The 17,262-nt window shown below is 34.2% G+C and overlaps 1 protein-coding gene across 4 annotated transcripts in view; it reads right to left on the bottom strand.

Moving 5' to 3' along the window:
- LOC132691796 (A disintegrin and metallopeptidase domain 3-like) overlaps window positions 1-17,262 on the bottom strand; it is a 137,618-nt gene that overhangs the window by 73,037 nt on the left and 47,319 nt on the right. For all 4 annotated transcript variants that reach the window (XM_060653509.3, XM_078445525.2, XM_060653510.1 and 1 more), the window contains 5 exons: window positions 13,301-13,366; window positions 8,558-8,629; window positions 8,158-8,324; window positions 6,485-6,566; window positions 4,396-4,529 (listed from right to left, as the gene is read on the bottom strand). In XM_060653509.3, the coding sequence (XP_060509492.1) occupies window positions 4,396-4,529; window positions 6,485-6,566; window positions 8,158-8,324; window positions 8,558-8,629; window positions 13,301-13,366 (521 nt within the window). The remainder of the gene's footprint in view (window positions 1-4,395; window positions 4,530-6,484; window positions 6,567-8,157; window positions 8,325-8,557; window positions 8,630-13,300; window positions 13,367-17,262) is intronic.

Genomic DNA, 17,262 nt, shown 5'->3' with positions numbered 1-17,262 from the left:
ATTGCCATATACTTCCCTCTTAGGACCACTGGTGCTACATCTAAAATTTTTTGGACTGTTGTGTTTTCATTTTCATTGTTTCCATGTATTTTTTAATTTGTTCTTTGATTTCCTGGTTGACCCATTCATTCTTTAGTAAGATGTTCTTTAACCTTCATGTATTTGTAGTCTTTCCAAATTTTTTATTATGGTTGACTTCAAGTTTCATAGCATGGTGATCAGAAAATATGCATGGTGTGATGTCATTCTTTTAATATTTGTTAAGCCTGATTTGTGACTTAGTATGTGATCTATTCCAGAGAATGTCCCATGTGGACTCAAAAAGAATGTGTATTCTGCTGCTTTGGGATGAAATATTCTGAATATATCTGTTAAGTCCATCTAGCCCATTGTGTCATTCAAAGCCATTGTTTCTCTGTTGATTTTCTGCTTAGATGATCTGCCCATCAGCATAAGTGGAGTGTTAAATTCCCCTACTATTACTGTATTATTATCAATGGATTCATCTATGTTTGCTATTTTTATTGATTGAGTGCTTTCATGTTGGGAGCATGAGATTTACTATTTACTATTATTAGACCTTGTTGGATAGTTCCCTTTATTATGATATAATGCCCTTGTTCATCCCTTGTTACAGTCTTTGGTTTAAAATGTAGTTTGTCTGATATTGCTACTCCAGCTTTCTTTTGACTTTCATTTGCATGACAAATGGTTTTCTAGCCATTCACTTTCAGTCTGCAGGTGTCCTTAGGTCCAAAATGAGTCTCTTGCAGACAGCATATAGATGGATCTTGTTTTTTATCCAGTCTGATACCCTATGTTTTGTGATTATAGCATTTAGTCCATTCACATTCAGAGTAATTATTGAAAAATATATATTTAGTGCCTTTTTATTACTTGTTTTGTCATTAGTTCTGGAGATTTTCTCTGTTCCTTTCCAGTCTTTGTCCCTTTTTGTCTTTCCTTCCCACTCGAAGAGTCCCCTTTGATATTTCTTGCAGGGCTGGATGAGTGGTCACAAGTCCTTTAGTTTTTTGTTTGTCTGGGAAACTCTTTATTCTGAATTATAGCCTTGATGGATGGAGTATTCTTGGCTACAGATTTTTCTCATTCAGCTCATTAAATATATCATGACACTCCCTTCTAGTTTGCCATGTTTCTGAGGAGAGATCTGCAGCTAGAGTTATGTGTCTTCCATTGTAAGTTAGGGACTTCTTTTGCCTTGCTGCTTTTAGGATGTCTTCTTTATCACTATATTTTGCAAATTTAACTACAATGTGTCTTGGTGTTAGCCTGCTTTTGTTGATTTTGATGGGAGTTCTCTGTACCTCCTGGATTTGGATTCCAGATTAGGGAAGTTTCCTTCCCCAGATTAGGAAAGTTTTCAGCTTTTATTTCCTCAAATAAGCCTTCTCCTTCTTGTTCAGCTTCATTCTTTTCCATTATTTTATATTCTGTATCACTTACTCATTCCTCTACTTTGTCCTTCCTTGTAGTCATTACATCCAATCTGTTTTGAATTTCAGTTATTCCATTTTTTATTTCTGATTTTTTAAAATTCTTTTCTCTCTGTGGTAAGGGCTTCCCTGATATCATCCATTCTTTTCTCAAGCCCAGTGAGTATGCTTATAATTGATGCTTTAAATTCTCCATCAAGCATATTATAGATAGATAGAGAGATAGAGAGATAATTTCTCTTAGATCTCTGGCTGTGACCTTTCTTGTTCTATCTTTTGGGATGAATTCCTCTGTCTTGTTATTTTGTCTAAGTCTCTTCTTCTGTGTGTTAGAGAAACCTGTTATGCTTCCTGCTCCTGAGAGTAATGGCTTTATGAAGAAAAGGTCATATAGTGCCCAAGAGCTGGCACTTCAGGGAATGTCTCTGGTGTGTTCTGTGTGCACTGTGCTGCTGTGTTTTGGTTGCTCTATCCTTCAGGCCAATCCTCTGCAAAAGGTTTCCTAGCCTATAGTGGGGAGTGTTTGGACCCTGACCAGACTGGTGAGTTTTAACTAAGTGTGCTCTAGTCAGCTTGTTAAATGAGACTTGAGGCTACTTCCACTAGAACTGAAGCCTTGTAAAACTGTGTTTGGGAGATGTGGTGCATGCAGGTGTTTCTGCTGGTGTTCTGGGGAAGGAGCCTGCTGCACTGGTTCTTAGGCACCCTTGCCTGAGAAAAGCAGTAGCAGCAGAGCACCGGAGGGTGGGACTTGCAAGTTAGGCAGCCAGTATTGGAGCTGTGCTGTTTATTGAAGCTGGTGAGAGACAGAAGAGGGAAATGGCACCAGCCAGCTCCTCTGTCCTCAGAGAGGGGTCTCCATGCTGCTGCTCTGAGGGAAGGACTCTCGGAAGAGTGAATAATTTCCCCTCCTATGTCCCAGGCATTTTTCAGGTTGCTGTCTTCACACTGTCTCTAGGTTGCTTGCTTGGCTGGAGCTGCACAGTGCAGCTCTATCCCAGCGAAGCTGCTGACTTCTAAAACTCCAAACTTTAGGGGTGTGCTATGGTGGGAGACTGTGCTGGTCTTCTGGGGGAAGGTCTGGCTATGTTGGGATGGATGCAGATTTACCGTGAAGGTCAGTCACATGAGAGCACAGGGACATGAGATTTGAAGCAAGCAGCCTAAATGGCCAGTGTCCATTCAGGTTAGCCCCCCCTCAGCAGGTGTCTCTGCGTTTATGCTGAGGGACAGGTGAGGGAAATGGCACCAACCAACTCTTGTGTCCCTGGAGAGGCATCTCTGTGAGTGCCACCTCTCACAGATGTGTTCCAAGAAGAGGGAACAGTCTCTCCTCTGTGCACCTTTAGGTGATCCTCATATCCAGTTATTTGGAGAGAAATACCTTGTGGTATTTTTGGTGCATTTCAATTTGGGAAACTTGTGCTTTTATTTTTTTGTTTATTTTCCAAGTTTCACTCTGTATTTTTGAGAGAATAAAAAAGCATTTTGTGGGAGGCTAAAATACCATGCTGATACTTTTTACCATTTGATTTCCATCCTCTCCCTTATTCTTACAACATATTCTTCCCTAGGTAAAACTCCATTCCATTTTGGTTCTTGTTCTAATATTTTCTTCTTTCCTTTATCACTACATATCACTGGTTTTCCTCAATTACTCAGCCTGTAAATACGAAAGGACACAAAGCTAAATCTTAAGGCACCTCTCTCTTATCACTCTTTCAGCTTCTTTCAAAATATTCTGTTCATGGTTTTAACTTCCATCAATAAATTGATGGCTCACACATTTCAAATTCCTTGTCCTCTGAGATCAGAACCTGTATAACTGTGTATTTAACTCTGATGACTCAGAATCCCCAAATTAACATAAACTGCCCTTAAGACTTCTCTTTTCCTAAATAATTGCCTTTTTCAAAATCTGTTAATAATTGTGATATTTAAAACCCTACAAATAATTCTTCACATCTTTTTCCCTCTCAATCTTAATATATTGTATTAATGAGAATCATCTCCAAAATATTACTATATAGTTGTTCCCTCTGATATATTTTATATTCATTTTAAGGTAATTTTACTATCCATACTGCATAAATCAATTTAAAATGTGTTTTGTTAACATTTATGATACAACTCCAACTCTTGCATTATGATTACATAATCAGGCTCTTTCATACATTCCTGAATCACCGCCTGACTTCTTTCCCTGACTTGTTATGCTTTAGTCTCATTGCATTTTACTTACTTTCCCCAAGGGCTAAAACACTCTTCCTTATAGTCCCAGCCATTTTCTTTTTCATTTTTATCCTTCCCCCAATTTCCTTATTCTAGTCTTTTGAGCTTTTCAATCTACTTGCTATTCGAATATCACTTCATTTGCTGGCCCTGAAAAGTTTTCAACAAGCTCTTTACATGACCAGATTAATTTCCCTCATAACTGTTTCCTCAGGAAAACTTTCCTTTATCAGAAAGTTTCTTCTTCAAATGTATTCCCTATTTATTTATTTCCTTCTTGGCATAAGCTTAGTTTATTCTTTGTTTATTCTTGTGCCTAATTTTTAATTTTTAGACCCTGATAGACTAAGATATTTAGGACATATCGATCTTGTTAACCATTTGTAAGACTAGTACAATCCCTGCAACACAGTGATTACTGTGATGATTATTACATAATATTGTTAGTTGAATGAGTTTCACCTCAAGATGGTAAACCCCCAGAAAGTAATCATCAACATTCACTTTCTGTGTAACATTGAATGTAGAAATATTAAGCACATTTTCTACAATATGAAATACTCGACTTTAAATAAGCTTAAACAAGCACCTTATGTATTTAATAAAAATATTCTTACTCAAGTTGTATTGCAAGAGATTATACATTAGTGACTACTACAAACAATTCCCAAAAGAAGACACAGATTTGATAAAAATAAAATCTTACATTGCTTCCGGATTCATTATGCATGTAGTTCCTGGGCAGTAACAATTGTAGATCTCATCGTATGTTAATCCCAGATTAATTCCAAGCAACTGTGCCATAACAACTGAAAATGCATCTAAAGTTATCTGTGGATACTAAATGCAAAACAAAACAAAACAAAACAAAACAGAATTGTTTTTTCTGTTTCTTGACAGGAGTCATTTTTTTTTACCCCCTTGATCTTTTCTTTTTGGCCATATAACCTAAATTCAAATACAAATTTAAGAAACTACTGTGCCAGATATCACTATTTTCTTAGGACTATGGAAAATTAGAAACAAAAATAGGCAAATTTTGTTTTTCTTTTTGGGTTGTAGTATGTTTAATCCAAATAGCACTGATATATAACAAAATAAGATTAATGCTACCATATGGTTTTATTACATATTATAGTTCAATAAGCTTTAACAAAATTTTAGAAGAGAATGCATTGTTTCAGTAACTATATTACTTTTCAATGAACACTTAGAAAAATAAACAGATTCTTAAGGGTTTAATTTGCAATCAGTTTTGACTTCAGAAATATTTTTGGGAGAGAGCCAAATTAATTTTTTTTAAAGACAGAATACAATGACAACTTGCAGGTAGCATTTTTGTCTTCAAAAAAACACTTGGAAAGTAATGATGTCATCAAGACACAAACCCCCAGCAACCGGTAATCTTTTTACCATCTCCAATTTTTCCTTTTTCAGAATACACAGGATGTAGCCTTTTCAGATTGGCTTCTCTCACTAGCCACTACGCATTTTTCTCCATGTCTTCATGGCTTGATGGCTCATTTTTAAAAATTGGACTGTATTCCTTTATATCAATTTACTCCAGTTTGTTTATCCATTCATGTATTAAAGGATATCGTGGTTGCTTCCAATTTTTAACAATTATGAATAAAGCTACTATAAACATTCATATGCAGGTTTTCATGTGAACATAAGTATTCAAGTCATTTGGGAAATGCCAAAGAGGACAACTACTGGATTATATGGTAAAAAAAAAAAAAAAAAAAAAAAAAAAATAGACTAAGCACTTGGATAGACATTTCTCCAGAGATAATATGCAAAAAGCAAAAAGCATATGAAAATATGCTCATATCACTAGTAATCATAGAAGTGCAAATCAAAGCCACAATGAAATATCACTTCATACCAGTTAGGATAGCTGCTATTAAAAAACAAGAACAAAAACAGAAGATAATGTGTTGATAAAGATGTGATTAATATAAAATGTGAACTGTTGGTAGAATTATAAAATGTTTCAATCATCCTAGAAATAAGTATGATGGTTCCTCACAATATGAAAAGTAGACCTACTATATGATGTAGCAAATACCTACTTCTGGGTATATATCCAAAATAATTAAAATCAATATATTGATGAGCTATCTGCACTCCCTATTCATGCAGCATTACTCACAGTAGGCAAGGTATGGAAATAACCTAAGTGTCCATTGACAGATAAATGTATAAAAAATGTCATATATATGTATTTGTATGAATATTATTCAGCCATAAAAAGAATGAAACCCTGCCATTTGCAACAACATAGATGAACTTGGATGAAATTATGCAAAGTGAAATTATGCAAAGTGAAATTATGCAAAGTGACACAAAAAGACAAATATTATATGATCTCTCTTATATGTGGAATCTAAAAATGTCATACTCACAGAAACAGAATAGAATGGTGGATTCTGGGGGCTAGATTGGAAATAGGAAGTGGAAAATAGGACCATGTTGGTCAAAAAGTACAAATATTTAAGTAAAATGAAAAGTTCTGGAGATTTGTTTTACAACAATGTGAACTTACCTTAGTACTACTGAATTGTACACTTAAAACTAGCAACAATGGTAGTTTTATGGTATGTGTATTTTACCACAATAGCAAAAGACTTTAAAAATTATAACATTTGAGTTTCAAATCTAACAAAAAAAGCATTTTATAAAAATTTGTCAAAACAGCATGGTAGAAAACTATACATATTTTGTTTCTTGAAGTAGATATTAACTTTTAATACATGAGATAATTACTGAATACATGGGAATAAAATGCATACCAGAGCAATTCCCGCAGCAAACTTTGGATTACATGCCATTCCATGATATGTTGCTCCCACATAATTAAGATGGTTCCTATAACTATAATAAATAATACATTTTCATATAATAAACTTTTTCTTCTGAATAAATGCATTTTAAATTATTACTGACTTAATGACTTTTAAGAATTAAATTTCTCAATAAAGCTTTGTTTAAAAAAATTTTTTTAATGTTTACTTATTTTTAGGAGAGAGAGAGAGACAGAGTCTGAGTGAAGGAGAGGCAGAAAGAGAGAGGGAGACACAGAATCTGAAGCAGCCTCCAGGCTTCAAGCAGGCTCCAGACTTCAAGCAGGCTCCAGACTTCAGCACAGAGCCTGACGCAAGGCTCGAACTCACCTGTCATGAGATCATGACCTGAGCGGAAATCAGACACTTAACCTACTGAGCTACCCAGGTGTCCCTAAAGCTATGTTTCCTACAGTTCCTACAGTTCCTACAGGTTCCTACAGTTCCTACACAGTTCCTACAAAGTTAAGTTCTAAAGTCTACTTTAACATTATATGGTATACAGCTCAAAACCCAGCAGTGCCTAATCCTTCCAAAACATTAATTATCACTGTTGCCATCACTGGATGGATATAGTCCTAAGACGTACAAGCCAAGATAGCTTACTTCCATGATTTGCACATAGTGAACCCCTACAGTATCTAAAAAATGTTGGAATGGAGGACAGGGAGACAAGGAGACGGAATATGCAGTGGACTCATTAAGAAAAAAAAAGATTGGGCACCTGGGTGACTCAGTCGGTTAAGCTTCTGACTTTGGCTCAGGTCATGATCTCACAGTTGGTGGATTCAAGCCCCACATTGGGCTCTGTGCTGACAGCTCAGAGCCTGGAGCCTGCTTCGAATTCTCTGTCTCGCTCTCTCTCTACCCCTCCCCTCCTTGTGCTCTCTCTTTTTCTCTCTCTCTCAAAAATAAACATTAAAAAATTATTTTAAAGAAAAAAGAAAAAAAGAGATAGAATGTAGAAAGTGTCCTTATACATTTCAATCCTTAGTTATTATAGCTCCTGAGTCCCCAAACCTGCCCTTAAATTCCACAGGAAACATCAATAGATTTATAATTCTATTGCATATTATTCAGATGTTCAGAACTGTTTTTCTTATTTCCATCTAAGTAATCAAATAATTAAAACAAAAAAACATATATACTCTTGAAAGAAATAGTGCAAGTAGTTAAATAGCTACTCCTTTGGTCAGTATAGATATACCAGATGGTAACCACATTACTATTTTGATATATTATTTTAACCAGCATTATATACAACTATTCCATTCTGTTAACTAATGTACTTTGTATTTAAAGTTAAAATAATGGTTTCAATTATTTACCTCTGAAAAAATCTTTAAAATCATTGAGGCCCCATGCTTATCTCAAGGTTTTCTGAATTTTCAAGTTTATTACGTTTCCATAGATAAACAGTCTACTCTAATAATGGCTTACTATGACTTAGTGTCTTACATTGTCTTCAGATTTTTATATTTTTCTTTTTGTCAAAATGGTATATATACAATCTTTTTTTTGAGGTGTCTTGTCATAAATGCATAACATTTTGTATATAATATTGATAGCTAACATATTAAATAATTTGATAAACCCTATATCAATGAAAATAAGATACTTACATTAATAAGTATGCCATATCATGGGACCTCTGAAACAAAAATTGTTCTTTCCATGACACAAATCTTTGTAGTACTTCATTAGCATCCCCACTAAGCGAAATCTTATTTTGATCAGACCAGAGCTCCAAAGAAGTTAGCATAACTGTCACTTTAAGCTGGGAAAATATCTGAAAACAGAAGATACATAATATACAGTTTTAGGTTATCATAAATATAACATTACATCTCTATACATAATGCTAATATATATTCAATTTACACTTTTTTGGAGATGAAATCCATTGGTGGATGAAACTCATTGGTAGGACTATACTTTCAAAAAACCTGGAAATGCTACATATACAAATATTACTGCATTAATATGGAATGTTTCTTATTTAAATGAAACATGAATACTTACAGTGTTGATTACACCAACGATATGGACAACTTTCTCAGTTGCAGCTGCTACTTCAGAGCCCATTAAATCAAACTGAAATACAAATTTTGTTTCTTAATCACTAATGAAAATTACTAAACTAACACATTTTAAATGGATACAAAATGTTAAAATAATGCAATGCTCAAGTGAAAGGGAAAAATAGAATTATTATCAAGTGCTTCATAAGTTTTAGGCAAAAACCTAGGGACTTTACATATTAGTCAATAACCTTAAAGTAAGAAGATTGTGATTACCTCTTACATATACAGAAAATAGTCAAAAGGATAAGAAGCAGAACTCTTACATATACAGAATGTAAGAGAATGTAACCCTAAAGTAAGAAGATTGTGATCATCTCTTACATATACAGAAAATAGTCAAAAGGATAAGAAGCAGAATTCAAGTCTCCAACTAACTAAACTACTGTCTTTTTTTTTCTGCTATAGTATGCTGCCATCATCTGCCTTCATCCAAATAAGATGACATGACTATATATCCTGGATAAGGAGTGTACTTTCTAAACACAGAGCTCTGAGGGCCATAATAGTGAATAATTTCAAGAATATGTCCATTCAAAGAAACAGAAATCATATTTTATGTGTGCACACATTTGTAGGTGTTAGCTGAAAACATAAAATTGGCAACTTGGTATCTTCAGTAATTTCCAACAAATCTGTACAAGACTACTAACAGAAAATCAAATGTGATGGATAGAGTTCTCTGATATGGCCAAAAGATGTTATCCTCCTAGGTCTTTAAAGACTATTTATGGGGCGCCTGAGTGTCTCAGTTGGTTAAGTGTCTGACTTTGGCTCAGGTCATGATCTCATGGCCCTTGAGTTTGAGCCCCGCTTCGGGCTTTGTGCTGACAGCTCAGAGCCTGGAGCTTGCTTTGGATTCTGTGTCTCCCTCTCTCTATGCCCTTCCCCTGCTTGTGCTCTGTCTCTCTCCCTCTCTCTGTCTCAAAAATAAATATCATTAAAAATTTTTTTAATAAAATAAAAACTATTTATACTTTGCTATTTCTCTGTATATAACCTTTCACAATAAATGATACTGTATATTTACACAATGCAGCATGGGTGGTATGAGTGAAGGTGACTGATCCTTTGCATAACTGAAAATATGAAAAGCAAGACAAAGGAAATAAAAAATATGAGTATGGAAATAAAACCATATATGTCAATAATCACAAATTATCAACAGACCAAATAGTAGGCAAATGACAGAGACTATTAAAATCTACTATATGCAAATTAAAACAAAAACCTCTAAATTATAAGTACATAGAGATATTAAGAGTCAAAGCATGAAAATATATACAAGTAAAATAATAGACAAAAAGTGTATGTTATATGATAGTTATATTACTTAATATAACAGTTACATTAATATGAAAAAACAAAGCAAAAAATGGACATAATAATTATCACAATGCATTGATAAAAATATTCAATTACCAAGAAACATGAAAGCATTTTAAATTTGACTATAACTAATAGCATAGCAACAAAATGTATAAAATAAAATTTAACAAAATTACAAATAGAAATTGACTATCATAGGAATTTTTACATAGTTCTCTTAATCATTCATAGATCAAGCAGACAAATTAACAGTAAACACAAGAGTTTTCAAAGGCAGAGATTATCTGAGCAGAGAAAAAAAAAGACCTATCAATATTCTGTTTACAAAGCTATACTTCAAAATTTAAGACAGATAAACCAAACATAAAAGAAGAAATACTAATCATAGCATATTTTAAGGAACTCTTGGAATTTTTTGTAGTTGTTTTGGGGTTTCTTTGTTTTGTTTTGCATGTCATTTGCATTGAAAATGCCTTCTGTTCTTATTGGAATAGTAAGAGTAACCAGCTAAATGGAGAAAGAAAAAAAGGCTATTTAGATTTAATTAGCAGCCCTTGGGGGCACTATGCTTATCTCCTCCTTTGGAAAAAGCTAGATAAATATCAGATCATTCTGAACACCCAAGAAATCTATCTGAGGACCTTCAGACCAAACTGCCTGACTAGGGAGAGAAGAGACCATATTGTGTAGGGTAGGAGGTGCAGAGATGTGATTTGGCCGGGGGGGGGGGGGGGGGACAGAATCATGGGTGCTGCAGAGGGGAAGGATCCCTGATTTCAGAGAGAGAGAGGAGAGAAAGAGAGAGAGACAGACAGACACACAGAGACAGACAGAGAGAGACAGAGAGAGAGAGAGAGAGCTCTAATGGAAATAGAATCAGTCTTTTCAATACAGCTTTTAAAACTCGCCACACTCTGAACAAGGTCCAAACACTCCCACTGCAGGCAAGGAAAAGCTCTGCCAAGAAATGAACGGAAGGAAAGGGCAACCAAACACAGCAGCAAAGTGCACACATCATATGCCAGAAACACTTCCTGAAGCATCAGACCCTGGACAGTAAATGACCTCTTCTTAATAAAGCGATTACTTCCAGGAGCAGGAAACATAAGAAGCTTTCCTAACACACAGGATAAGACAGACCTAGACAAAATGCCAAGATGGAGGAATACATCCCAAAAGAAAGAACAAGAAAAGGTCATGATCAGGGATCTAATTGAAACAGATATAAATAACATGTCTGACTCAGAATTTAAAAACAACAGTCATAGGATACCAGCTAGGCTTGAGAAAAGCATAAAAGACACAGGGAGTCCTTTCTATAGAGATAAAAGATCTAAAAACTTCAGAATGAAATAAAAAATACTGTAACTGATGTGAAACCAACTGGATGTAATAAGCACAAGGATGGAAGAATCAGAGAAAAGAACAAATGATGAAACATGAAATTATGGAAAATAATGAAGCTGAAAATAAGAGGGAAAGAAAGGTGCTGGATCATGAATGTAGACTTGGGAACTCAGTGACTTCTTAAAGGATAGTAACATTGGTATCATAGGAGCCCACAAGAAAAAGAAGAAACTATATGGTCAACTAATCTTAGACAAAGCAGGAAAGTATATCCAACAGGGGGGAAAAACAATCTCTTCAACAAATGGTGTTGTGTAAAATGAACAGCAACAAGCAGAGGAATGAAACTGGACCACTTTCTTACACCCTACACAAAACTAAATATATAATGGAAGAAAGATCTAAATGTGAGACAAGAAACCATCAAAATCCTAGAGGAGATTTGTATATACATCTTTATCCATTAATAAATAATGAATGCTTGGTCTCTTTCCATAACTTGGTTATTAATGGATGCTTGGTCTCTTTCCATAACTTGGCTATTGTTCACATATATATTCATATATATTACATATATATATATTGTTCACATATATATGTATATATGTGTATATATGTGTATATATGTATATATATACATATATATATACACACTCAGCCATAAAAAAGAATGAAATCTTGCCATTTGCAACCTGTAGATGGAGCTAGAGTGTATTATGCTAATCAAAATAAGTCAGAGAAAAACAAATACCATATAATTTCACTCATATGTGAAATTTAAAAAACAAAAAACAAGAGATGACCATAGGGGAAAGGCAAACTATAAAAGAGACACTTAAGCATGGAGAACAAACTGAAGGTTGCTGGAGGGGAGCTAGGTAGGAGATGGGTTAGATGGGTGATGGGTATTTAAGGAGGGCACTTTTTGTGATGAGCACTGGGCATTATATAAGTGATGAATCACTAACTTCTACCCCTGAAATTAATATTACATTATATGTTAACTAACTAGAATTTAAATAATAATTTGAATCATTAAAACAAAATGAAAAAAGTTCCCAAAGGGCATTAGCTAGTAAATCAGATTAAATTATATTAAATATTTTATTAATTGGATATTGTGAACATCAAAATTAAATTGAAGTAATATATTTCATTAATAAGTGGGAAATAAAGCATTATAAATTAATTTACAAAATAGCATATCTAAAACAAGGTATATGAACACATACAAATATGCATGTACACATTAAAAACAGGATGTGTGTATATGATTTATCACCTGGTAATAAAACTATATGTGCTTTTTTATTATTTATTTATTTTGTCTATCTATTCTTTACAGTAAGTTACTGATTTTTAAAAATTATTTAAATATTTCCTTTTATGACATTATGACACTCACTGAGACACTTTACGCAAAAATATCAGTGATAATGGACAAATCTGATCTTTTAACTTTTTACTCATATGACTTTACTCAAACTGATTACATAAACAAAAATTTCCATAACTAAACAAATATTCCTATGAATAAACCTCATTTTTGAAATACGAAACTTCCACTAGAGAACTCAAGCAATTGTACACATAATCTTATAAAAGATAATATTTAACAAGGATCTCCAACTGAGTAATAAAATAGCTTGTTTTAAAATGGAAACTTACTTAAGGAAAAGAGTTTGCCACAATTTGGAGCAGATTCAGAAATTTCTATAGCTAGCTGTAATCCAACAGATTTAGTGTAGTAGAACCCTTCCATACATTCATATCTATACATTATTGCTAGAATTCTATAATGATTTGGAAATCAACATCATAAATATTGGTCCCCATATGTCAATGTAAAACCAATAGACAACATTTTTTTTCTGTCTTGCTATACAGAGATACATAATGTGAACAGAGGATAATACCTGTATTGCAACCAAGGGAAGTTTCTTTTTCATATTCCCTTTGAATTTAAACATAAGACAAAGATATGAGGAAATATATCAGTAATACGTACCAAGGCTTTATCCATAATGATTTGAATTTTCAGAATTCTTTTCAATAGCTCAACATCTGATTTTTTCTGTGAAACAGAGGACATCAGTTAAATAAAACATTTTTTTAATTCTTATATTGTTTGTAATCATCATCTACATTATATACAAATATATATACATATATATATAGACATACATACACAAAGAGAGGTATAGGTACATATAAATACAGATTCATCAAGATATAAATAATAGGAAAATAAAAGAATAAATGCCCACTGAATAAATAAGCAGGTGAGATTCCAAATACAAATTCTAGGAACAAATCAGAAGCTTTTACCTATATTCTTAATCATTAGAATCCTCGAAAAGCTACCAGAGAAACCATGTTTCTTTCCTCTTAAAACCTTCCTCCAAGACCCTCCCTCTGCAACCTTCAAACTAAATAAATCCCCATCAATTTTACACCAGATGTTTGCCTCTATTTTCTCATTATTTTTATTATCTATATTAACTTGTGGCTACACTCAATAGAATGCATCCATTTTTAGAATACAGTTATATGAATTAGTACTAATGTAAATATCCATGTAATAATTTCCATAAGTAAGATAAACAAAATTTCTATCATGTTCTTCAGTCAATTGCCCACATGGCTCAAGGCAAGCAATAATCTGATTTTCTCACCACAGGGTAGAGAATTTCATGTAACTGGAATCATATGATGTGTACTTTTATATTGGACTTCTTTCATGGAGAATTCACCCATGTTGTTGTGATTGTTAGTAATTCATCAGTTCTTATTACTAAGTAGTGCACCATTTTAGGAATACACCACAACTTTTTCATACATTTACCTGTTGATGATGTGAAAGGTGAAATAAAACGGAGTCACTTACATCAAGGGGTTTTAAAATGAAACTGGGAGGCCATTAAGGAGGTGGGCCTTATGTACCTCCTCACTGGATGGAACCACAAATTTCTGAGTTGGATCCAAACTTAAATATTCCAAGGAGTCTGCACAAACATCTGCAACTTGCTACAGTAACAAACTTTTGCTTAGTGACAGCCTTAGCAGCCAATTATGTTTAGCCAAGTTTAGTTTTCTGCCAACAACAGCCAAAATCTTTGTAAACAACATATGCAAGCATCCCCTTTCACCTTTAAAATAAAACCTTCACTTTTGTTCCCTAGGGGACAATTGGATTGCTACCCAAATCTGTACTCACCAAATTGCATTTCTGAGACCCCAAATAAATGCTTTTGTTTTATTTCAGCTCCTTTCTCAGTTGACAATGATAATTTGGATTATTTAGCCATTTTAGCTAATTTTTTTTTATTTTTTTAATGTTTATTTATTTTTGAGAGACAGAGTGTGAGTGGGGGAGGGGCAGAGAGAGAGAGAGAAAGACACAGAATCCGAAGCAGGCTCCAGACTCTGAACCATCAGCACAGAGCCCGACGTGGGGCTGGACTCGCAAGCCATGAGATCATGACCTGAGCCGAAGTCGGATGCTCAACCGACTGAACAACCCAGGTGCCCCCCATTTTAGCTATTATAAACAAAGCTGCTATGAATATCCATGCACAGATCTTTGTGCAGTTAGCTATATTCTTTCATTGTTCTTGGTAAATATCTGAAGATGGAATACTTGAGTTATGTGATAATTGTGAGTGTGTAAAGTAAATACAAAAGTGCCAGATTGCTTTCTAAAGTAGTTTGATCATTCTGCATTTTCACCCAGAATAAGAGTCCCAATTGCTCTTCATTTTTGCCTATATTTGATATTGTCTTTTCCATCATTTCCATATATTGGTGTGTGCTGATATCTTATCGAGGTTTTAATTGGCAGTTCCCTGATGCTTAATGTAAAACAGCTTTTCACATGTTTATGGCTCATTAATTTGGTTTCTCCTAAGTTCCCTACTAGAAATTTTATGTTTTGATATTTAAGCCAATGCTCTAATTCAGTTTTTTAAATAAGAGTCAAGATTCATTTTATTCCATATGGATGTCCAGTCTTCTAGCAGCATTTAATGCAGACCTCATTCTTTAACCTTTTAAAGTCCCCAGCACCTTTGTGGAAAATCAATCTGCCATTAGTATGTGGGTCTACTTCTGACCTATTCTGTTCCACTGATCTATATGTCTATGCTTACACCAATCACGGTATATATCTCTATAGCAGGGGTCAGCAAACTATAACCCAAGGTATGGCCAGCTGTTTTGTAAAAAATATCTTATTCGAATAAAGCCACACCCATTTGTTTATATGTTGTTTATGCTGCTTTCATGCTACAAAGGTAGAGTGAGGTAGCTGCAATAGATCATATACCTCACGAGCCTAAAATATATACTACCTAGCCCTTAAAAAAAAACAGAGGTAATGTAAGTCCTCTATTTTGTTCTTATTTTTATTTATTTTTTAAATGTTTATTTATTTTTGGGAGACAGAGAGACAGAGAGCGAGTGGGGGAGGGGCAAAGAGAGCTGTCAGCACAGAGCCTGAAGCTGGCTCCAACTCAAGAGCTGTGAGATCATGACCTGAACCGAATTCGGACACTTAACCGACTGAGCCACCCAGGCGGCCCTATTTTGTTCTTCTTTTTAAAACTGTGTGACTATTCTAGGATCTTTGCATGTCCTTATGAATTTGAGAACGAATTTTCACAAAAATGTTTTCTGGAATTTTGATTGGGATTACACTGAATCTACAGATCAATTAGGGGGAAATGAACATCTTAACAACATCAATATCTTTGTTTCCTGTGACTTTGCTAGACTCTCTTACATTCCTGATAGCTTTGGTAGAGTTTCTTTGTGATCTCCTATATACAGAGTAAGGTCACTAAAAACATAAGGTTATTTTTTCCTTTAAAAAATGTATGCCATTTATTATTTTTTTTCTTATTGTAGTATCCAGAAACTCCAATAAAATGTTGACTGAAAGTAGAGAAGGCAGACATCCTTGAATTATTCCTAATTTTAGGGGCTGTTTAGTCAGTTCAGGCTGTAACAAATATACCACAGGCTAGGTGGCTTAAACAACAAACACATATTTCTCACAGTCCTAGAGGCTGGGAAGTTCAAGATCAAGGCACCAGCAGAGGTGGTATCTGGTGAGACCACTCTTCCTAGTTTGGAAATGGCCATCTTCCTTTTATATGCTCACACAACAGAGCAGAGAGAGAGATCCATGTCTCTTAATTTTTAATAAAAGCATTAATCCCATCATGAGAGCCTTACACTCACCACCTAATTTAACCCCAATTATTTTTCAAAGGCCTCAACCTCCTAATACCATCTTACTGGGGGTTAGAGTTTTAACATATGAATTTGGGGATAGAGCATGCAGTCCATAAGAGGGGCAAAACATTCTATCACTTAGGATTCATTATGTTAGGTAGATACTTATAGATGTTCTTTATCAGGTCAAAGAAGTTTTCTATTCCTAGTTTTTATCATGAATGGATACTGAATTTTGCCAAATGATTTTTCTGGAACTACTGATATGGATTTCTTCATAAATATGTTAAATTGTTTTATTCAATTCCTATATTCCTGTACTGATTTAAGTAATAATACCTCAAAGTCCCATAGATACTATAGTCAGAATTTTTGAAAATAAAAATGTCTTTATACCATAATGGCAACTCGACTGGGTAGAAAAACATTGGGATATTGTCAATTTCCTAAGTAAACCATTCTCTACACTCCTTGTATAGACATTCCTGACTATCTTACAGCACTTAATTTTGGCAAAGGCTAAAACAGTCTGAGTTTTTCCACCTTTGTGGCTGGCTTTCTTTGATGCCAAATTCCTATAGAATTATTCATTATTTATATAGTCCAACATATTAACCATATTATATCTTGGGGTTGTCAGTTTTTATCAGGGTTTCTTGAGATAATTTTCAAATTCAGGACTCTTCTATTCAACAAAGTTTTATTCTTTACTAACTTGGAATACTTTGGGTGCTA

Source organism: Panthera onca, chromosome B1 (genome assembly GCF_046562875.1).
Source record: "Panthera onca isolate mPanOnc1 chromosome B1, mPanOnc1 haplotype 2, whole genome shotgun sequence".
NCBI classification, from domain to species: Eukaryota; Metazoa; Chordata; class Mammalia; order Carnivora; family Felidae; genus Panthera; species Panthera onca.
This window is presented reverse-complemented; position numbering and strand designations above follow the sequence as displayed.